The sequence below is a fragment of the Chiloscyllium plagiosum genome, unplaced genomic scaffold (assembly GCF_037043375.1).
Source record: "Chiloscyllium plagiosum isolate Xiang-an unplaced genomic scaffold, Cpla_swu_hap1 HiC_scaffold_5, whole genome shotgun sequence".
NCBI classification, from domain to species: Eukaryota; Metazoa; Chordata; class Chondrichthyes; order Orectolobiformes; family Hemiscylliidae; genus Chiloscyllium; species Chiloscyllium plagiosum.
Window position 1 is genome coordinate 21,980,204 of NW_028270143.1, and position 24,214 is coordinate 22,004,417.

At 40.5% G+C, this 24,214-nt stretch overlaps 1 protein-coding gene across 4 annotated transcripts in view; it reads right to left on the bottom strand.

Annotated features, from left to right (window-relative positions):
• myo10 (myosin X) overlaps window positions 1-24,214 on the bottom strand; it is a 333,744-nt gene that overhangs the window by 122,486 nt on the left and 187,044 nt on the right. For 3 of the 4 annotated variants that reach the window (XM_043689681.2, XM_087987034.1, XM_087987035.1), the window contains 5 exons: window positions 23,365-23,447; window positions 19,762-19,870; window positions 16,040-16,120; window positions 9,933-10,057; window positions 3,036-3,150 (listed from right to left, as the gene is read on the bottom strand). In XM_043689681.2, the coding sequence (XP_043545616.2) occupies window positions 3,036-3,150; window positions 9,933-10,057; window positions 16,040-16,120; window positions 19,762-19,870; window positions 23,365-23,447 (513 nt within the window). The remainder of the gene's footprint in view (window positions 1-3,035; window positions 3,151-9,932; window positions 10,058-16,039; window positions 16,121-19,761; window positions 19,871-23,364; window positions 23,448-24,214) is intronic. The other variant, XM_087987033.1, reaches the window with a different exon arrangement.

Genomic DNA, 24,214 nt, shown 5'->3' on the forward strand with positions numbered 1-24,214 from the left:
TGTTCTGCCCTTTCCTTACGTCTATGCCCCTGGTTAGAATAGAGTAGATTAGATTAGATTCCCTACAGTGTGGAAACAGGCCCTTCAGCCCAACAAGTCCACACCGACTCTCCGAAGAGCAACTCACCCAGACCCATTCCCCTACATTTACCCCTGACTAATGCACCTAACACTAGCAATTTAGCATGGCCAATTCACCTGACCTGTACATATTTGGATTGTGGGAGGAAACCAGAGCACCCCCGAGGAAACCCACGCAGACACGGGGAGAACGTGCAAACTCCACACAGATAGTCGCCAGAGGCTGGAATCAAACCTGGGTCCCTGGTGCTGTGAGGTAGCAATGCTAACCACTGCGCCACCGTGCACCCATATTGGTCCTTCCATCAAAGGAAACTGTTTCTTCATGTCCACCCTACCTTTGCCCCTCATAGAATGCTTTCTTATGCTTCTTTTTCAGAATATTGCGTGCAATTCTGGTCTCGTTCCTATCGGAAGGATATTGTGAAACTTGAAAGGGTTCTGAAAAGATTTACAAGGACATTTCCAGGGTTGGGAGGATTTGAGTTATAGGGAGAGGCTGAACAGGCTGGGACTGTTTTCTCTGGAGTGGAGGCTGAGAAGTGACTTTATAGAGGTTTATAAAATCATGAGGGGCATGGATAAGGTAAATAGACAAGGTCTTTTCCCTGGAATGGGGGAGTCCAGAACTAGAGGGCATAGGTTTAGAGTGGGAGGGAAAAAGTTTAAAAGGGACCTAAGGGGCAATGTTTTCACACAGAGGTTGGTACGTGTATGGAACGAGCTGCCAGAGGAAGTCGTGGAAGCTGGCACAACTACAACTTAAAAGGCACCTGGATGGGTATATGAATAGGAAGGGCTTGGAGGGATATGGGCCAGGTGATGACAACCGGAACTAGATAATTTAGGATATCTGGTCGGCATGGACAAGTTAGACTGAAGGGTCTGTTTCCATGCTGTACATCTCTATGACTCTATGAGTCTGTCAATGCTATGCTTCTGCACTCTCCCTATTCCCTATTCTCTAGAAATTTATTACTGAAATACATTTAGTGTGTTGTCTCTAAATGGTCTCCAGCCACTTTTGGTGGTCTATACACATAAACACAGCCCTGCTACTATAGGCCATAAAGAATTGTACCCCTAATTTATAATGTCTTTCAAATATTCCTCCTACCCTCAACACTTCTCTGTACTGTATCCATCTATCCACCCTATCCACCAACTTGTCGATATCATTTTAAGTTATACATAGTTCCCCTCTCAAATTTACAAGTTGCACGAGATCTGCAAACCTTGAAATTGTCTTGTGAACATTAAGATCAAGATCATTAAAATGCATCAGGAGAAGCAAGATATCCGATACAGACCCCAGAGAAATCCACTCCCAGCTGGAAAAAAATATTTGTTGATCATGACCCTCTGTTTGCTTTCACCAATTTTCCTGTTTCCATGATGCTTCTGTTGCTCTTGTTCAATCACCTATAACTGTTCTTAAAGGCCTGATATGTGGCACTCTATCAAACACCTTCTGGATATCCACATACGCTACATTGAAAACATTTCCCTTATTGTGTCTGTTATGTTTTCAAAAAACTCCAAAAGGTTAAACATGACTTCCATTTTCATAACCAATGCTAACCCTTTCTAATTCAGCTCATCTTTTTCCATGTGACTACTAATTCTATCGTGAGTAATTGCTTCCCGACCACTGGTCTGTAATTGCTGTCATCATCCTCACAAACATCTTGAACAAACCTGTAACGCTTGCAATGTTCCAGGCTTTTGCCACCTCCCCTAAGTCTAAGGAAAACTGAACAAACGTGGCTAGTGCCCCTGCAATCTCCATTCTCATTTGCTTCAAACTTTTTGGATGGATCGCATCCAGTCCCAGCGCCCTGTCGACCTTCAATAACAACGGTCTATCCAACCCATCCAGTCCCAGCGCCCTGTCGACCTTCAATAACAACAGTCTATCCAACCCATCCAGTCCCAGCGCCCTGTCGACCTTCAGTAACAACAGTCTATCTAACACATCTTGCTTATCAATTTTCAATCCTTCCAGTGAAACAGTTTTCTCCTCAGTTACCATGACCTGGATAACATCTCCCTCTTTGCTGAAGACAGATACTAAGTATTCATTGCACACTTCAGCCATGCGTACCACCTCCATGTGTGAATCCCCTTTCTGCTCTCTAATTAGTTCTACACCTTTTATGTAGGTCATCAGAGGATTCGTGAATATTGCAAGTGCTTTCTGCCCATTCATACTGAACTTGGGCACTTGAGGATAAGGAACCTAAAGTTTCTAAGCAGTGTGGGAAGATGTGGGAGTAATCGTAAATACTTTTTCAAAGACACATAACAGACTGAGCGGTCACTTTCAGTGCTGCACGTTATGACAATTTTATAATTGATCTCCACACTTACTCATTTGCACAGCAGCTGATCTTAGCCGATACGTTTTCATTTCCAAATCTGTACTATTCTCAGTGATGTGAATCCGTATTTGTATTATTGAATGACACACAAGATCTGTGTTTATCAATAACCAAGCATTTGACAATGTTAACGGCTGACCTTGGCATCAGAATTATGGTATGGACCACAAAAAAATTACAAGTTAATTGTCCCATGACAGCAATTCCCTTCAAATTTGATAAGTCTTGATAATATGAAAATAAATAAATCAATGTTTAAGAGAGATTCTAATAACATTTGATAATATGGGTTCTGATGTTTTAAATTAAACAATCAACTCTTCGGGTGAAGTAGAAAACCAGAAAAGGTTTGATAAGAAAAGAGTAATGTGTGTTTAATTGACCAAAATACTGAGTAAATCAATCATAAAAGATTGTGCTGCTAAACAGAATATACTTATGGAAAAGTTGTGAGGAAAAGGTTTGCTAGAACAGTCAATTCCCAATAATGATTAAAAATAAATCAAATATATTCATTTTTCTGATATTCACTGGATGACAGAACATAATGCAGAGGGGAGAAAACCAGTTTACCTTTGTTCTCCCGAGCTGCCAATCTGTGTTAGTGTTGTCATAGCAATAAAGCAATGCAGCACACTTTGCCTTCAAATCATCAGGTAGCGAGAGGTTCCTCATCAAGATTTTATATCTAAGGAGAAAACCAAAAACAGCTCATTTTCTTCTCTTCCATTCCTCTTGTCCAAAATTTTCACTTGGATCTTCAAGACAGTTGCTTAAAACTTTCACAGGAGACTGTGGATCATTCACTGTAACTACTAGAGTTAGAGTTGACACAAATGGGTTAGATACAACATACATGGAACAGTCTAGCACAGTATCAGGCCCTTCGGCTTATAATGTTGTGCCAGACATGATACCAAATTAAACCAATCCCTGGTCCTTTTCCCTCCTTCCTTAGCTTATTCATATATTTATTTAAAAGCCCCTTAAACATTCCGATTATATTTGCCTCCACCACTACACCGGCAGTGTGCTTCAGACACCGACCACTGTGTAAAAATACTTGCGCCTCACATCTCCTTTGAACTTTCCCCCTCTTACTTTAAATGCATGATCTCCAAAGTATTAGTAGACAGTATTCCAGACTTCCCAGGAAAGCTTTAAATACAGACACTGAGGGTCGACAGAGGTAAACCTTTTGCCACAGTTAATACGGTCATCTGTAAACGAAGCTTCTCCAATACAAATAAACTTCAATAGATTTTAATGACAGATATGAAAGGACCAAATGAAGAACTGGTTCATTTTTGGTGAAGATGCCGATTCTGATCAGGATCTTTGAACTTCTTAAAAAATATATAAAGGATCTTAGTTCACTGGGAGCTAGAGTTGCTTTAGTTCAGATTATGTTGATTGCTTCAGAATGTTGTGTATTGACCCAGTTGCTATGGTGATGTTTGACACAGCTGTCCAAATGTGAGCAGACTTTTCACAGCACGTCACGAAACGTGAATTAGCCAGAAGCCTCTTCAATGAGATGGCAACTTTATAAAAGGATTTCTTTTGCCAGTCACAAACCATCAAGGCATAAAAAATCTCGAGGAAAAGCTTTTTAAAATTATAATAACTTTGTATTAACACAGCTCCAGAAGTATGTACTCTTGAATGCCCTCTGCACCTGTTAATATTTTTCCAATATATACTCTTTGCAAAATGATGAGAGAGAACCACACAATTTTATGACTGAGAAGTTGTATTTGATAAAGGAGTTTATGGAAGCTAAGTTGATGAGTCTGTTCAAAATTCAGACTAAGTGTGCTTTGGAAATCATGGGAATCAAAGGATTTGGGATAGGGAATGAATGTAACTTTAATGTTTTGTTTAGCCATGATCCTTCAAAATACCTTCTTTTGCTACTTTATGTTCTTATCAGGATTTATTGAAAAAAAATTGCCTTATGCATTAAAGTTTAAAGCCTGCATTGTGTGAAAACCTTGACTATATAATCTGATTAAAATACATCACAGAATCACGTGTTATGATGCAGGGGGTCATTCAGCCCACCATGTCTCAATTGAACTTCTCTGCACAACAGTTCCAAAGCACTGCAATCCATATCCTAAAAATACTTGCTGAGTCTAAAAGTAGTCTCTCATCTCGCATTTGCTTCTTTTACAAACCAACTGAAATCTGTGCTTTACTTTTGTGAGCGAGAACAGTTTCTGCTTATCTATTCTTTGTGGGCCCCTCATGATTTAGAAAATGATGATATCAGATCTCCTCTTAGTACTCTTCTCTCCATGGAGAACAGTCCTAACATCTTCAATGTTTCCTCATAATTGAAAATTCTCATCATTGGAAACATTCTCAAATTGGTTCTGCACTCTCTGCAATGTACTCACATTTTTCAATAACGTGGCACTCAGAACTGTACACAATACTCCAGCTGAAGTCTAACAAGTGTCTTATCCAAGTTCAACATCACCTTTTTCCTGTACTCAGTCCTGTTAATACAAACTGTGTGCTTTATCAATTGCTCTTTTAATGCGTCCAGCCACCTTCAGACACCTATACACACATATATATCCAGGCTCCCCCCGCTCCTGCACCACATTTGTATTCCCAATTTTATATTTCTTTCAATGTTCTTCCTATCAAAAAGCATCACCCCACATTTTTCTGCGTGGAACTCCATTTGTCACAAATCTATGCACTCTATCAACTTGTCTATGTCTTTTTGGAATTCTACACGATCTTCCTTACAGTTTAGCTTTCTCAAGTTTTGCGTCCTTCGCAAACTTTAAAATTATCCCCTGCTCACCAGAGATCATTAATATATAGCAGGAAAAGCAAGGTTCTCAAAATTGACCCAAAAATATCCATTCCCTATTGCTATTTGCTATCACTCAGTCAATTTTGTATCCATGTTATTCCTGTCCCTTTTAATCCAAGGAGAAAGTGAGGACTGCAGATGCTGGAGATTAGAGCTGAAAATGTGTTGCTGGAAAAGCGCTGCAGGTCAGGCAGCATCCAAGGAGCAGGAGAATCGACGTTTCGGGCATAAGCCCTGAAGAAGGGCTCATGCCCGAAACGTCAATTCTCCTGCTCCTTGGATGCTGCCTGACCTGCTGCGCTTTTCCAGCAACACATTTTCACCTTTTAATCCAAGGCCTAGACCTTCTTTCACAAATGTCGTCTGGCATTGTCTCACATGTTTTCGGGAAGTCCACGAAGACATTAACATTGTTACTGTCGTTAAACCTTCAAAAATCCATAGCCAGTTAGTTAAAATGGATTTCCCCTTGAGAAAACCATGCTGCTGCTCCCTAATCAATTTACCTTTTCCCCTGTGTGACTAATTCGATTCCAAATAATCCTTCTGGAAGCTTCCCAGAGAAGTACAACTAGCTAGTATTTAATTGCTGGGCTTAGCCGAAGAACCTTCTGAAACAAGATAGTGATATTTTCAAATTTTCCATCAACTAAACATGCAACTTTAGACATAGGAGCAAAAGGAGGTTATTCAACCTTTCAAATCTTCGCTGCCGTTCCACGAGATCAAGACTGATCTGATAATCATTAACTGCACTTTCCCATTTCTCCATAACCATTGATTTTCTTAGTGATTAAGAAAAAAATATGACCATCTCAGCCTTGCATATACTCAACTTCCCGGCCAGAACACTCCTGTGCTAAGTAACTCTACTGATTCACTATTTTGAACAGAAGAGAGTCCTCTTTATCTCGGTGTTAAATGGATGGCTCCATCCAGTTAGCATACATCCACTCATCCTAGGTTCTCCTATAATCAAAACAACATTCCATATCGACACTGTCAAACCCTCAGAGAATCTTGAGTGTTTCATTACGTTTGCCTCTCCAAAGGTGCCAAGTGAATGACCCATCTCAACATCACATTAGGTCATTTAATTAAAAATAAAATGTTCATGGGATAGGAGTGTCACTGGTGAGACCAGTATTTATTACTCATCTCTTATTGTTCTGGAGGTGGTGGCAGCAACCTGCTATCTCGAACTGCTGCAGTCCCTGTGGCGCAAGGGCACTCAGTGCTGACATGAAGTAGGATTCCAGGACTTGGTTCCAGTTATGGGGAAGGATCAGCTATATAGTGCATCTCTGTGTGGCCTGGTGGTGAAGGACCCATACCTTTATATTTTGTGCGTAAGAAGTGAAGCATATGGAAGATGCTGTTGACGTAGTCTTGGTAAGTTGTACTGCATTTTGGAGTAGGCTGATAATGGCTGACATTGTGTGTTGGTGGTGGATGGTCATGAATGTTGATGGTCTCAGATGTGGTGCCTACCACAACAGATTGCCTTTTTCTGCATAGTGTCAATCTTCTTCAGTGTTGACGAAATTGCATGCATTCAGGCAAGTGCAAAATATTCTATCACACTCCTGATTGCTTCCTTGTAGATAGTGAACAGGCTTTGACAAATGAGGTGAGCTACTTACACAGAATTCCCAGCCTTTGACCTGCTCTTATAGGCACAGTGTTAAATTTCTGGTCAATGGTAACTCACCCAAAGACCTTGATAGTAGGAGATTCACTGATGCCATTGAATATCAAGAAGGGATGGCTAGATTCTTGCTGGTTGGCTATGGTCAATACATTCAGGAAAATTGTCCCCAACAACCCAAGCTTGTCTATGTCCAGATCATGCTGCCTGCTAGTTCAGGCTGCTTCACTGTTTGGGGATTTGGGAACAGTACTTAACATTTTGCAACCATCTGCAAACATTCCCACTTCTGAACTTATGATTGAGTGAACGCTATTGACTGGGTAACCCTTCTCACCTGCACTACGGGTTACAGAAAAATAAATCTCAAAACTACCTTTACAAGGCCATTTAAGATTGGACACTGACAAAAACTGCCAAGAAAACACAGGATATAGCATTAGCAATGAGCCAAGGACTGGGCCCCAGGTGGAATATACATAACATTATCATCAGGGGCTAAGCAGTGATCTGAGAGAGGGGCATAGATGGGATGGATAGCCAAGATCCTTTTCCCAGGGTAGGGGATCCCACAACTGAAGGCATAGGTTTAAGGTGAGAAGGGAAAGATTTAAAGGGATCTAAGGGACATCATGTTCTCGCAGAGAATGGTGTGTGTATGGAAGTAACTGCCAGAGGGAGTGGTGGAAGCTGGTACAATTACAACATTTAAAGGACACCTGGATGGATATATGAACTGGAACCTATTCATAGGGAGGGATATGGGCCAAGTGCAGGCAAATGGGACTAGATTAAATTAGGATATCTGGTCTGCGTGGACAGTTGGACAGAAGGGTCTGCATGTCTCTATTAATCTTCATTGTATTAGACTTCATTATACAGCAAACAAAGAGGTTGATAATGAATTGCTTGCAACATGTTATCGATAGATGAGTCAAACAGGAGGCATGTGACAGATGGAATCTTATGTCGAGAAGTGTGAGGTGATGGATTTTGACTGAAAAGAGTGAGGAGGCAATATGGACTTATGGCCTAGCTGCAGAGCTTTTCTCTCAAAGTTGCACTTGCAGGGCCTGTGCGGGGGGGGGGGGGGGGGAACATGAACCTGGGAATACACACCCATCAATCTTTGAAGGTGGCAGGGACATCTGAAAGATTGAGTGTCTAAAATGGTGTACAAAAGCAGTGAATTTGTATCAACTGTTTACTAAGCTCTGGTTAGGCCCTGACCTCACATGCAATTCTGGTCACCACACTTCAGGCTCTTGAGTGGGTGCAGAGGAGATTTGCCACAATATCTATGGATGTGAGGGGTTTTTAGCTACAAGGTTATCTTGCAGAAGCTGGCATTTTTCTCCTTGGAGCAAAACAAGATTATGAGCAATGTTGTAGCAATATGCAAACTTGCATATATTATTAAAAAAAAGCTGTTCCCATTAGCTGGTTGTACAAGTCTAAGGGAGACAAACTTCAAGGTTTTGGGCAAAAGTTACTTTTATGCAGCAAGTGATAGTGATCTGGAAATCACTGCCGATGAGAGAAATGAAATGAGATCAGATGAACAATTTCAAGAAAACATTGATTGGATACTTGAGGGAAGCAAACTGCCAGAGTTAGGGAGAAAAAGGAGGGGACTGTTAGACTGCTGCACAGAGAATCTGTCTTGTGTGGTTTGGTGAATAGTCTCCTATACTCTACTGATGTTTTTAACTACTACTCAGATGTAACATGGAGCAGTATGAATTAAACATATTTAACATTTTACAAGGAGAAATCTGATAGATTTCCACAGTTATTCCAAAATTCCCAGGTGAAAATTTTACTTGCAAGCTGTGCGGAAGTGATGTCGTTGCTCTCCCAACTCCAAGTTAAAATGTTTAAGTTTGATTCCCAGGCCAGGGAATGTTGGCCATGGAAGATGGTCAGTAAATCCTTTGGAAGGCCAAAGAGTTTGAATAGCCCAGTCTACACATAACAAAGGGTTTCAGCAGCAATTGAGCTGAGATGGGTGCAGTCAAGTGTTGCTGTGGAGCCTTAATGATATTACCAACGTGTGGTTGGAAACTCAACTCAGGGTCAAACGTGATCACCAAGACCATGAACATATTGGCTTGATCTTCAGCTGTTTTCTGGGAGAATGATGGAGTTTGGAGCGATGGACTGAAAACACTAGCTTCAGTCATTTCAGCAATTAAACTAACATCGTCCCTTCAGATGACACTGCTAAGGGTAACACTTAGGTGAGAAACAAGGGGCGGCCCAGGATAGATCTTTGGAAAGCATCAGATGTATAATGTGGGAACAGGAAGAGAAGACATTGCAAACGATTCACTGGTTACAATGAGACAGATAACTACAAACCACATGGAAAGCAACAATACATAGCTGGACAATAGTGGAGAGTTTGATTTTGTGGTCAACTGCATAAAAAAGTTGTATACAGGATTCCCCATTACAGTGACCAATTCTAGCTCTTAAGCAAGTCTTACATTCCTCCTATCAAACATAACTTCAGCTATCAGGTCCCCAACCTCTGGAATTTCCTGACTAAATCTCTTCACTTTTAGAGTTTTTTCTCTTCTTTCCGGACAGTCCTTTAAAGTCTGCCTTTTTGACCAAATCTTAGTTAAGTCATTCCAATATCTGAATGTATATTGATTCAGAGATTCATAGAGTCATATAGCACAAAAACAAACCCTCTGATCCAAGTCGCCTGTGCTGATCAGGCATCCAAATCTCACCTGGTCCCATTTGCCAGCACTTGACCCATATCCCTCTAAACCCTCCTTACTCATCAACACATGCAGATCCCTTTTAAATGTTGTAATTGTACCAGCCTGTCTGAAGTATTTCTTGTGAAATGCCTTGCTTAGTTCACTGGTAAACAAGTTACTTCGCTAAAGCTCATCTGAGATAACTCCATATTGAATAAATGTCCGAAACACAGAAGTTGCAATACTATCGTATACTCATGATCAACAAAGAACACCTTGCACAGAAGTCATGGAACTGCCTCCGGATTGGAAATCCAGCTCGTCGTATTTTCACAGTTTCCAACATTCCTGAATATCTCAGCTGGTTTAGCACAATTGTTTGGTCAAACTGATCTGGCATCTGAATACAAAGAAAATCAGAATAAAAGACATTAAACAAGTATTAAGCAGCAAAAATTCATACAATCACATTGCAGCAATGGGAAATAATAATTGTTCATCATTCCCTTGTAATTTGAAGGTTGTCACCTAGGCAGCTCTGTATCCATCTTGTCAATGCACCCTTGATACCACCTGACTTCATTTTTTGTACCAGTCTATCATGAGGGATATTGTCCTTACTGAAGTCCACATGGACAACATCAACCGCTTTTCCCTTAATCATCTTTGTCATCTCCTCAAAAAACACGATCGAGTTAGTGAGGCACAACCTCCCCTGCACAAAACCATGCTGTCTATTGCTAATCTGTCCATTTGTTTCTAAACTCAATTGAAATGTTTAAAAAAAAATGTATTAACTACTAATTAAATATTCCACTACGGTAACAGAGCAGAAGCACACTGTTGGCAAAGGCAAATTCAGTAAAACATATTGTCTCACATGCAAGCAGGAAGAGAATCCAGTGTTTAGCTGTAAAAGAGACAGAGGATTAAGGGCTTTCACATCCAGCTTCAAGACTCCAGTAACTGCAAAGAGCTAAAACTAAAAAAAAATCGTCTTTCTATGGTAGCTTAACTCCACCCAGTCAGGCTGTTTCTGTTGTTCCAACGTTTTGAAAGAAAACCACAACCTTACAAGCTGTTTATATGATTGGCTCTGAGCAGACTGCTCTTCACCTCTGCATCAACCTTTCTTCATAAAATAAAAAGGTCAAAATACATCTTTTAAAGCCATGGTATCATCACAGAAGATGAATCAGACTTGATTTTTCAGCTTGCAATTGAGTCATTATAATTGGCCTCATTGCTATTCTCTCAATGAGGACAAAGATGTAACTCATGAAGCTCCCTCCTCCTAACTGCTATGCAGCAATTCTTGCTGGAAGTTTACACGCACATTTGACAAGCCACAGAAAGCACAATTTTTTACGAGCACATTGTTGCTTACTTTATCGTCTCAAACATGAAATAATAAACTACCAGAGGACAGCAACTGCCATGGAATCTTATCATAGCATAAGTCACTGCCTTCGAGTGGAAAAGAATTTAAAAATCGGACATTCATTAAAAGTACTTAAAATTACAAAAAAAATGCATGTTCTTCTGGGCCCGTTTAGCTTACCACATTGCAATAGCTATTTTAGAAATGTACCTTTGACCACTTGATAAAATTAACCTTTCACTGGTCATAAGTGTTACAAAAGGCTTTGCATACATGAAAGGAAAGTTTCATACACCATGTGCCAGTAACTTTTCAAATGGACTTTTACTTAATCCAGACATTGTACTACTATGGTGGCTACCACAACAAATTAAAATAGAATTCATATTATGCTGTTCACTGTTAACAGAATGCATATTATGCTATTTCCTAATATAACAAAAGAGGGGAACAATCTTGTAATGAAGAAAGGATTTGACCAATGTTTCAATGATATTGATCAATGACAAAGTATTTTTGTATATATTTATGATCTTGTAGAAGTGAAAGTGGTTGAACATTGTGGAAACAGATATAAACAGTGTTGGAACTGCTGCACCATCACCAGATATTAACTTACACCAACTGACATTCTTTACATTGGAAAATAAAGGCAAGCAAGTTACAATTCTTCCCAGCTCCTACACGTCAACATACCATCTTATTCAAACAAAGCCAAAGTTTCTCCTTATTTATATTAACATTGCTCTTTGTATGGCAGCAGCACACACATACCTTCACATTTGTGAAGTAGCAGCATTACAAATCAGCTCTAAAAGTCCCAAAGGGGCTGGTATTGCAGCTCCATCTGACCATATCACAGCTGGGCCATGTTTACTTAACTTCTTTTCCTGCCAAGAGGAAGTCAATGTAGTCTGGATCAAAGATAACCAAAGTGGCCTTTCCTAACAGGCTATAATTGGGTTTGAATTGCACAAGCTTTAATTTAGACATTTAATTTCATGTGCCAAATGATTTCCTGACTTTTTAAAATAAAATGTGGTGTTGAGAGACAGCGTGGTGAGCTGAAGGTTTTACAGCTACTCCACGCATACACATAATAAATCAACTCTTGTGATCTGTTGGAATTTCACGTCCCCCAATGAAGCTATTGTCAAGACCTGCATAGCTATCTCTTCCCAGTTTCTAAGGCAACATGAAAAACAGCAATTTAATTTGCATGATCAATGGCATTTCTGACACGCAGAAGCCCTTTTGGTCACAGCTTTTGCCTCACTTGCAAACTGAACGACCCTGCACAGTGAAATTAACTTAGGGAGCAAAAAGTTCAAAATTAAATTTAATTATAAAATTGCAATTTTACCTTGGTAAAGTTTGTCTGGCTCTTCATTATATGAGCCTCAGCACCACAAAACTTAAGTCAAATGTCATTCTATTCTATTACATCATCTTGTTCATCGTGAGCAGGGCTGACACATCAACAAAAATCAGAAATGTATTACATATCGCAATACTGTTCACCATCCAAAATATGTGCCAATTGTCAGTATCAGAGAACCAGTCACTTTGGCATTCTGCCACTTCCAAGAGTTTCTCAATTGCCTTATTGTAAATGGGCAGTTGTGGAATCCACCAACGAGGTCAAGGCTAGGTTATCCCAGATCCCTAAAACTTCTCGACCCTAATCGGAGGGACGAATAGTAAATTATTTCAAGTGATTTGTGAAGCATACTTTGACACTCAAAATAAGCAGATGCAGCCTCAACCCATTTTCTGCCTATCCCCACTACTCTTTGACATTCGTGAATTAAGAAGCAAAATTTAAAAAATCCACGTAATTCATTCCTAAAAGTATTCAGAACTCTCCATTCAATGCTGAGTGCATCACACACTCATGACCCCAGAAAATAATTATTTTCACCGTGACATTTTTTTTAAACTGTGTCCCTCAGCAAAAAGTACTAGGAAAACATTTGATCAGCATTAACTCTATCAGGTCCCGTTTTTTTATAATGTAACCTTCAGTTTTCTAAATATCACTGGATATAGGTCCAACCTGCTCACACTTTCCTTATAACATAACATCCTCACCCCAACATTCAGTTGAGTGCACCTTCCCTGAACTGCTCCAATCCACTTATGTCTTTTATTAAGGAAGATGACCAAAACTGCTCATAGTACTCAAAATGTCATCTCTCATTGTGGCCTGACAATGGTAGCAAAGCATCTCTAACTTTATAATTCTGTTCCTCTTGCAATAAAAGGCAACATTCCATTTCCCTTCCAAATCACGAGCCGTATGCAATTTATTGTGATTCATGTTTCCTCTGTAACACAGAATTGTGCAATCTCTCCCTATGTAAACAATAAGCACCTTTTCTAATCTTCCTGCCAAGTGGACAATTTCACATTTGTCCACAGTATACTCCAAAGTTTTTGCTACTTATTATCGATCTCCCATCATTTGAATTCAATGCCTGAAATTTTCTTAGATTAAATATTTTAAAAAGGACAAAGACACCAACTTAAAATGGCTGCATAGGTGAGCCAGCTCACGATACCATCAATAAACAAGAACTAGTCAAGAATTACTTTATCAAAAAAGGCACTCTGTGTGAAAACAGTGCCCCTTAGATCTCTTTTATATCTTTCCCTTCTCACCCTAAACCCTCTAGCTCTGGACTCCCCGACCCTAGGGAAAAGACTTTGCCTATTTACCCTATCCATGCCCCTCATAATTTTGTAAACCTTTATAAGGTCACCCTTCAGCCTCCGACGCTCCAGGGAAAACAGCCCCAGCCTGTTCATCCTCTTTCTGTAGCTCAAATCCTCCAACCCTGGCAACATCCTTGTAAAACTTTTCTGAAACCTTTCAAGTTTCACAGTATCTTTCCGATAGGAAGGAGACCAGAATTGCACACAATATTCCAACAGTGGTCTAACCAATGTCCTGTACAGCCGCAACATGACCTCCCAACTCCTGTACTCAATACTCTGACCAATAAAGGAAAGCATACCAAACACCTTCTTCACTATCCTACCTACCTGCGACTCCACTTTCAAGGAGCTATGAACCTGCACGCCAAGGTCTTTTTGTTCAGCAACACTCCCTAGGACCTTACCATTAAGTGTATAAATCCTGCTAAGATTTGCTTTCCTAAAATGCAGCACCTCGCTGCATTTTAGGAATTAAACTCCATCTGGCAATTCTCAGCCCATTGGCCCATCTGGTCAAGATCCTGTTGTAATCTGAGGTAACCCTTTTCCCTGTCCACTACATCTCCAATTTTGGTGTCATCTGCAAACTTACTAACTGTACCTCTTATGCTCGCATCCAAATCATTTATGTAAATGACAAAAAGTAGAGGACCCAGCACCGATCCTTGTGGCACTCCACTGGTCACAGGCCTCCAGTCTGAAAAACAACCCTCCACCACCCTCTTTAGATTAGATTAGATTAGATTACTTTACTTTACAGTGTGGAAACAGGCCCTTCGGCCCAACAAGTCCACACCGCCCCGCCAAAGCGCAAACCACCCATACCCCTACATTTACCCCTTACCTAACACTACGGGCAATTTAGCATGGCCAATTCACCTGACCTGCACATTTTTGGACTGTGGGAGGAAACCGGAGCACCCGGAGGAAACCCACGCAGACACAGGGAGAATGTGCAAACTCCACACAGTTAGTCGCCTGAGGCGGGAATTGAACCCGGGTCTCTGGCGCTGTGAGGCAGCAGTGCTAACCACTGTGCCACCCTCTTGTCTTCTACCTTTGAGCCAGGTCTGTATCCAAATGGCTAGTTCTCCCTGTATTTCATGAGATCTAACCTTGCTAATCAGTCTCCCATGGGGAACCTTGTCGAATGCCTTACTGAAGTCCATATAGATCTCATCTACTGCTCTGCCCTCATCAATCCTCTTTGTTACTTCTTCAAAAAACTCAATCAATCAATCAATTTTGTGAGACATGATTTCCCACGCACAAAGCCATGTTGACAATCCCGAATCAGTCTTTGCCTTTCCAAATACATGTACATCCTGTCCCTCAGGATTCCCTCCAACAACTTGCCCACCTCTGAGGTCACGCTCATCGGTCTATAGTTCCCTGGCTTGTCCTTACCACCCTTCTTAAACAGTGGCACCACATTTGCCAACCTCCAGTCTTCCGGCATGTCATCTGTGACTATCGGCAATACAAATATCTGAGGCTAAAAGACATCAATTAAACAACTGTTGTATCAGGTTAAAACCTAGCGCCTCAAGACTCTAAGGACTTTTAAACTTGATTATTTTACTTGCCTTTTACTCAGCATTGTTGTCTTTAAAGCTGTGTTTGTGTGTGTTTTTGAAGTTGTTTCTTTAGTTTTCGCTGTTCCTGTCACTCTAGAAAGTCTTGTAACTTGCTCTTCATTTTTGTGATGCTGGTGAACTAACATACTTGGTTTTCACTGAAGTGAGACTTGCCAAGTACGAAAACGGAATAAAATCTTTGATGCTGCCAACCAAAGGGAATTTAAAAACAGCGGAGTCACCTCACCCTAAGTTATCCTGTTTTTGGACACAGATTGCTTTGTTAGCTAAGGACTTATGAATGGTCAGAGAAACAGCACAATGATGAGTGGATACCCAAAGGAACTCTACAGTGATGGCCTGAAGATCGGAGAATTGATATGCAACAACCACAATAATCTTTGCTTTGTTTGAGTCCATTCAGGGGAGAACTACCCCCCAGGATTCCCATTGACTAGAATTTTGCTAAAGTTCCATGATGACTCACCTGGTCTAATGCTGCCCCAATGTCAAGGGACATTAGCTTAGCTGATCCTGGCTCATTTTATAAATGGCCATACAACGGATAGAGTAGTGAGTGAGTATTGTTATTTCTGATGAATGTATATTGCTTTAAGCATTTCGCGCAAGTCATTAGCAATTACAATACCTGTGTGAGTGTCAGTATCTCAAATCTTAATTGGGATGAAATTCAGTTTAAGTCTACCTTCTGATCATTTGGTTTGATGCATCGGACGAAGAATGGATTTGATGTACTTAATGTTGCCATTAACGAATGAAGGGAATTCTGAAAGAGTTGGAACAAAAGCTAATTATCACCTTCAACATAATCAATTTATCCTGCAGATTTCACAACGTCCATCTTTAAACACACCTCAAGCTCTCCTTTGTATTTCCTTAAAAAAGAATACTCTAAGATACCTTTCTGAATTTGTACTAAAATTTGTATCCTGCAAAATAATAAATTGCTGCACAGCGAAATTGATTTTAATGCTGAGACAGAAACATGACAAAATATGTAGCGAGCTCACCTGAGACTGCTAAATAGGTGGTTTGGTCAATTTGAACGACTGGCCTAATGAACAACCTTAAGACCATCCCCACTGATAAAACTGACCCAAGCCGACTTAATGTTTGGCAGTGTGTTAACTAGCAAGGGAGAGGGCTTTCTGAGGCCGTGAGCAGCAGTCTTGGATGACCAATCCAGAAATGTCATTAACATGCCAAAGTCTTCACTTTCTCATTCTCATTAGTAACATCTTCTTTTGTAAAGGGATAGAAGCACCACCATTTTTCACTCTATAGCCTATACTGTAGTAATTGATAAAAATAATACATTTTGCAGTCATATTCAGATGCCTACTTGCTAAGTGTCTTGGAACTACAGGTTTCATTAAGATAAACGACAAATCTTTTCTCACTCTGTCATAGGGGGCCAGCTGGAACTGTAAAGATTTCTCAGGTCACCAAGGTGGTGGATTTGGTGATGTGAAGCAGCCATGGAAATGAAAATATCTCGTCTCACATAACTGCAAAAATGAAGTCCAGAATTTCAAGCACTCATTAAGTTTTATGAAATCTGGGTTTGTCTTATTGAAGGGCAAAACTCTGCCTGTTCACTGATAAGCCAATGGTGGGCAAGGAGGTGAAGAATGTCTATCAAAGCTTTAATATAGGATCAGTCAGAACAATATTGTAATACAGTCTCAGTGAGTGAATAAATAGCTAGGGAACCAATTCAGAGCCCACAAACCTGACTGCATCTGGTGCCCATGAACAGAACCATTTATTGCTACAGGTACAAAAAATATCAGATTTTGTGAAGGTGAGGAGACCCAGGTGGTGTTTTGGGGTTCGAGGTTCAAATCTCACCATAGTGGAATTTTAATTCAATAAACAAATCTGGAATTAAGATGACCATGAAACCATTGTCAATTGTTGAGCAAAAACCCACTGTCCTTACCTGGTCTGACCAATACATTTCTCCCAAAGCACAGCAACATGGCTGACTCTTTATTTCCCCTAGCCCGAGGAGTATTCTTCACAGCTGTTTCTAATAAGGAACTCTGTTCAAATCCCTTCAAACCTGTGTCTTGTATTAAGGAGGCAAGTCTTGGCCATAGTGCATTCCCCATTATTACTTCCCTCCAGTTTTCTGCGCTATTAGATACGACCAAATATTCCATCCTCCACCATGCTCAGACATAACTATAGACGCTGCGTGAACTTTTGTTTCATGTTGCACAAGTACATTGACAGACACCTAAACTGTACCATTCCACCATTGCCCCAAATCCCTACAATGCCTCAGCATTTACACCATATTCGTCACTAATTCCTCCCTTCCACTGTAGAAACGTAGAATTTTACAGTCGAGAAAGAGGCAATTTGATCTATTGTGTCTGTATAGGTCACCGTAAGAGCTACCCAGCTGGTCTCACTCTCCTGCCCCATCTCTGTACCCCTCTAACATTCTCATTTTCAAATATATATCCCAGCTCTCTTTGGAAATCACTGATAGAATCCACTTCCAAGTGTATATTTACTTTATCCTGTATGATGGTCTTCACCAGTTTTCCCACTATAGATGTGAAGCCACAGGTCTGTAGTTTCTTGAGTAATCCTTTGTCTCTTTCTTAAACAACACTGTCAGATTTGAATCCTCCAGTCCCTTGGGACTGATCTGGTGTTCAGACAGGTCCGGAAAATTTCTGTCAACAGATCCTACAACTTGATCCCTTAACTGTCTCAGCAATCTAGGGTGCATCCCACTTGTGCCTGGCAATTTCTCTACCTGGACTGCTAATAGCCTTTTAGCACTTCTTTATCTATCATTGTACTATTCAATTACTCAACACCCATGTTTTTAACCAGGCCATTGTTACCCTCTCCTAATTTGGCAAATACAGAAGCAAAATAATCATTTTGTATCTCTGCGATATGCTTCACTTCAAACAACAGCTCACCCTGCTTGTTCCTTAAGAGCCCCACTCTATCTTTGACTAATCTTTTATGATTAATATGTTTGAAGAAGGTTTTATTATTTGTTTCAGTGCAGTCTGCCATCCTTTCCTCAAGCTTCCTCTCCCTTCCTTATTCCAGCCTGAACCTCTCCTCTGCATTTGAGATATTCTTCCTGCTTGTTATTGCTATTACTCTCCCATTATTTACTACGTCTCCTTTTACTTCCTCATTTTCTCATCTATATCCTTAGTCAGCCAAAGTAGTCTAGCTTTGGACACCCCATACTTATTTCTCATTGGGATATATTGAGTTTTCATCCTATTCATCTCCCTTTTGAAATTCTCCTTTCTCTGTCTCGGTTTAAAGTTGACTGTTAGCTGTTTCAGGTATCATGTACTCTGTATTTTGGTTCTTCATGTTCTTAACCTTCTTTTCCAAGGAACCCTGGTTTTGTTCTCTATTTCGCCTTTCAGAAATTACTAACCTCAACCTGAAATATCATTTTTGTAAAGATCACCACTAAAGGTTTCCCTATCAGTTTCGAGCTCCATTTTATTGTGGCAACATCTTGCTCAGGTTAGATTCCCTCTCATGTAATTGTGGGTGAGGCCATATGAGGGAAAGGTCTTGCTAACTGTGGAAATAGTTGATCGTTCAAATGTAATCAAATGTTGTCTTGTCTCGAGTTACCTCATTCTGTTTTGAGAGAGGACTTAAGAGTATATTTTCCTAAGCCACTAAAATTAAAACTAAGAACACAAGGGTACCACACTGTATAAAAGTTTTTGACTAACCCTACTGAACCAGAACATCAACCTGAACATATAATATTATCTATCACTCTAACCAGGCAGACACATTCACAGGCGCATTCATATGCTCCCTTGAAACTGTTTCAGATCAAGTGGAATAGAAGTTGCCTAAGGAACATGAATGATATAGTATTCCAGCTACAATAAACAGAAAACAGATACTGTAGAAACCTCTGCTGACCTATGTCTGCCTTTACTCTTAAGCATTAAATGAATTTTGTTTTCATTGTACTTTCTTGGGATATGGTTATTGCTGTCAAAAAACAGCATTTATTGCTGGATTTTGAACTGTATTTAAACTGAATGACTTTCTAGGTCATTTCAAAGAACATTTAAGGACCAAATGTAGTCTGGAGTCATGCCAGACTGTGTAAGTTTTGCAAATTTCATTCTCTAATGGAGCCAGATGGGTTTTTGTGATTGTGAAAGGTTCATGGTCATATTCACTGTTGCACCTTTATGATTCTAAACGATTAAGTGAATTTAAATTCCACCACCTTGGGTCACCGGATTTCCGTTCTACTGACATGATCACAGTAATGACAGGCTCGCACTAATAATTGCCAATGATTCATAAGAATAAACGAGTAACTCTATCTGCTATCAAAACAAATTATAAAACACTAGCCATTCAAACAGAGATAATGCTGACCTTGAACTGAGAGCTTACAGTTGGCTTCTGATGTTTAGTTCCAGATTTAAATGTGTCTTCATTGATCTTGCTTGATGCATGCTCAAATAAGTCATAGATGAAATCCAACCTAAAATAATGTCAATGTCAATGTCTAGGAATACATATATTTTAATCTGATTGGATAGGATGACCACTGCTTACAATTACCCTGTTCTGAATGGAAAGCAGAATCTGCTCACCGGAACAGCTTTATAAAATTTTTGCTTCCACTATTTGTTCATGTCACATGGAATTCCGATGGAGAAAGTTTTGATCCAAAGATAAAAATGATATGAAAAATTTTATCAACAGAATTTTTAAACGAATGGAAACGTACGTTGCATTATAAAAGTTAAGATGTCACAGGAGACAAAATCCAGTCACACTCTAATCAAAAAATGAAATGGCATATTGATAAATAAAAACCTGAGTGGCAGCACAGAATGGTTGCAAATACACTGCAAAAACCAAGTTGAGAATTTGGTGCAGTGGAATTGTGCAAAATGGAAATGAAATATTATTTTTATCTTGCATTTAATATATCTAGTGGTTTTGAGAGTATTAGGGACAGCAAGTTAATTTATTTGCACCGTTTTCAGTGCAAGTGATTTGTCAAAAAATAATTTTATAATAAACTAAACTAAAAATATAATTTGCATTAAGATGGGACAAAGGGGATACCACATCTCACCTGTAGGTACATGGAAAATGTGCCTGGATTAAATTAAATTATCTGGTGTTTCAAGCATCTTACCAAAACCTATGCCAGGCCTCTGTGCAGCCAAGGTACCTCTCTGTTCTTCATTGTCCTTGTCCTGGTTCACCTATTCCTCTGACTTGGTCAAAATCCTGGGACTCCCTCCTTCCCTCAGGGCATTGAGAGTCTACCTACATTAAAGGCACTGCAGCAATTCAAGAATACAGTGACACCCACATTCCATAACTGGGGAGAGGAGACCAGAGCCTCAAGGTGGGCCATGTTTTGGACAATGCAGCTGACTACTACAATGTGCTTGCAAATCGAGACACATGTCTAAATGCGTTTGTCAGTAGTCCTAATGATCAGCTTTCGTGGCTCTGGTTTGTGGTTGGAGAGAGAGAGATCAGAAGCCATCCCTTCTAAGGAATAGCATTGGACAAGCACTCATCCATGGAATTTGAAGGGAGAATGATGAGTTGCAAAACCTTGAATTGCCAGCAATGTTCCATCTAAGCCCACGCAGCATCGTGAGTTCAATGCTTGCTAACATGCATGTAGAAGCAGCTGCCCTATTGGACTCAGAACTCTATGAAGCAGGAGAAGCTATTACAGGGAATATCAACTGCCAGAGAATGAAGGGGCAACTATCAATAAAGTAAGAGTACACATGCAGGCATAAGCCCTTCATCAGAAATATGGTGGGGGGAAGGGACCGAGAGATAATTGGAAGGTGGGGTTGGGGGGAAGGTAGATAGGAAGGTGATAGGCGGACGCAGGTGTATGGTGATTATGGGGTGAGGGGGGCGAAGAAAAATGTCCACGTGGGGCAGGTCAAGGGATGCAAACCATGTGAATGCTGAAGATGAATACTACAATTCATCTCTCATGACAAATTCAACTAGCAGCTCACTCAATGCATTGACGATGCTCTGCACCTGGAGGAATCCAGTAATTGTGACAAAATATTTTTATCTTTTGTGCCTATGAGATAATTGAATATACCTCTTAACTCTATGGAATAGGTAATCAGTGTTCTGTGAGTTGTAATGGTGTGCAGCAACTTCCAAGATGCCAGGAGAGTATTGGAACTGACCGGGGTTATAGTAGTTCAAGGCCACAGCGAGTGACTTTGATGGCTGCTGACAGGGTACAGGGAGCAAAGCTGTAAGGAACAAAGTCCTTCATGTATGACAACACAAATCTCAGTGACCATCTATCTGGATTGCCATAATCTTTCGTGGTACTAGTTCCTCGATATGTTCAGGAAGCTCTGTCTTCAGAGTTAGATCCTATGGTGGGAATTTCCTCCTTGGCCTATCTGAAGAGGTTCTACATTGTGGTCTGGGCTCTGCATCTCCTCATGAAGACAGTGATCCTCATTACCACTAGACCCAAAATCAGAGTCGTATTTGCATCAACTGTTGCCTTCCTTGTAATCAGATCCAAACCTCCAACTCGGCGCAAACCCCCTTGACCTGCCCCACGTGAACATTTTTCTTCCCCCCCCCCCCACCCCATAATCACCATACACCTGCGTCCGCCTATCACCTTCCTATCTACCTTCCCCCCAACCCCACCTTCCAATTATCTCTCGGTCCCTTCCCCCCACCATATTTCTGATGAAGGGCTTATGCCTGAAATGTCAATTCTCCTGCTCCTCAGATGCTGTCTGACGTGCTTTTCCAGCACCACACTTTGATTAGAATTCCTATAATGTCAAGGAACTTTATTCTCTTAATATAGAATCCCTACAGTGTGGAAGCATGCCATTTGGCTCATGGAAACCACACTACCCCTCTGATAAGTGTCCCACCCATACCCACCCTCCTACTCCATCCTTGTAACCCTGTATTTCCCCTAGCTAATCCACCTACACATCTCTAGACGCTATGGACAATTTAGCATGGGCAATCCACCTAACCTGCACAACTCTGGACTGTGGGAGGAAACCAGGAGCACCCAAAGAACATCCACACAGACAGGGAGAGAAGGTGCAAACTCCACACACAGTTGCCTGACTCTGATGCTGTGAAGCAGGAGTGCTAACCACTTAGCCACCATGCTGCCAACTTCTCCTATACCTCCATATTGCCAGGAGGGTTTTCACTGTCTGCACTGTCTGGATGTGTACAGAGCAGTTGTCCACTAATCTGTGCACACTGGATACCAACCTTGTGCCAATGTCTGAGTGCCTCCATCAACCATGTGCATGTTTATGGGCCCATTGCAGTGATGAAGAGCTCCTCACAATTTGTGTCTCCATCAATCTTGTCTCCTTCTGACTCAGAGTGAAATAACAGGCCTGGTTCTCTCACAACATCCACCTGTCCAGCCCACCAAAATCTCAAACTGGCAACGAACTGCAAGTTATATGTGTGATATATCATGAATGGTTATGATTTGGAATGCATTTCCTGACAAACGATGATTCAGTTGTGGCTTTCAAAAACAAACTGCATAGTACTAGAAATGAAAACAACTGTAGTAGTAGTAGTTCAGGCTAATCATGGATTATTCTTGCAGAAAACCAGCACAGACTTGACAGACCAAAAAGCGACCTGTGCTGCAATATATCTTACTCATACAGAATGCAAATGAAACTGTCCATTAGCAAACTCTCTCACTGTGGTTTAGTTCAGTCAGAAATTAAAACTGTTTTCGAATGTGGCTACAATTACAGCAATTTCTACGAAGGCAACATAAGAAAAAAATGCACGAGATGAGGTTCAGTTTATTTTTCCATTGCGCTCTCTCCATGCACCCTATTCCGCTCCACACTGTTGCACCAAAATCATTTGGTTGTAGTTCAGCATATTCTCCTCCCTCCTCCTACCCCGATAGACAAATTAAATTTGAAAATATACTTGATTCGAAGTTGGTACCTGCTTTCACATAAGAGGTTCAGTACATCACATCTGAATGTATCTCTGTTCTTCTCCAGAATTCCCTTTACATGATATAAAACCTTAGGAGAGAAAAGGACAGTCTGTTTATAACCACAAATTAAATTAAATTTAATACAACAAAGCTATTAAGAGAATTGTGAAGCTTCTAGTTACAAGTTAGCCAGGAAAGACCTAAAAAGAGAGAGCTAAGAGGACCCAGGAGGGGACATGAGAAGACATTGGCAGATAGGATCAAGGAAAACCCTAAAGCTTTCTATAGGTATATCAGGAATAAAAGACTGACTAGAGTAAGATCAGGGCCAACCAAGGATAGTAGTGGGAAGTTGTGCATGGAGTCGGAAGAGATAGGGGAAGCAGTAAATGAATATTTCTCCTCAGTATTCACATGGGAAAAAGACAATGTCATTGAGGAGAATACGGAGATACAGCTACTAGACTAGTCAGGATTGAGATTCACAAGGAGAACATGTCAGCAAATCTGGAAAGTGTGAAAATAGATAAGTCTGCTGGGCCAGATGGGATTTATCCTAGAATTCTCTGAGAAGCCTAAGAGTAGCCTTTGACTTTAACCTTTATGTCATCATTGTCTACAGGAATAGTTTCAAATGTTGTCCCCTTGTTCAAGGAGGGGAGTAGAAACAACCCAGGTAATGATAGACCAGTGAGCCTTACTTCCGTTGTGGGTAAAGTGTTAGAAAAGGTTAAAGGGATGGGATTTATAATCAAGTGGACAGCAATAAGTTGATTAGGGATAATCGACACGATTTTGTGAAGAATTGATCGTGCCTCACAAACTTTATTAAGTTCTTTGAGAAGTTGACCAAAC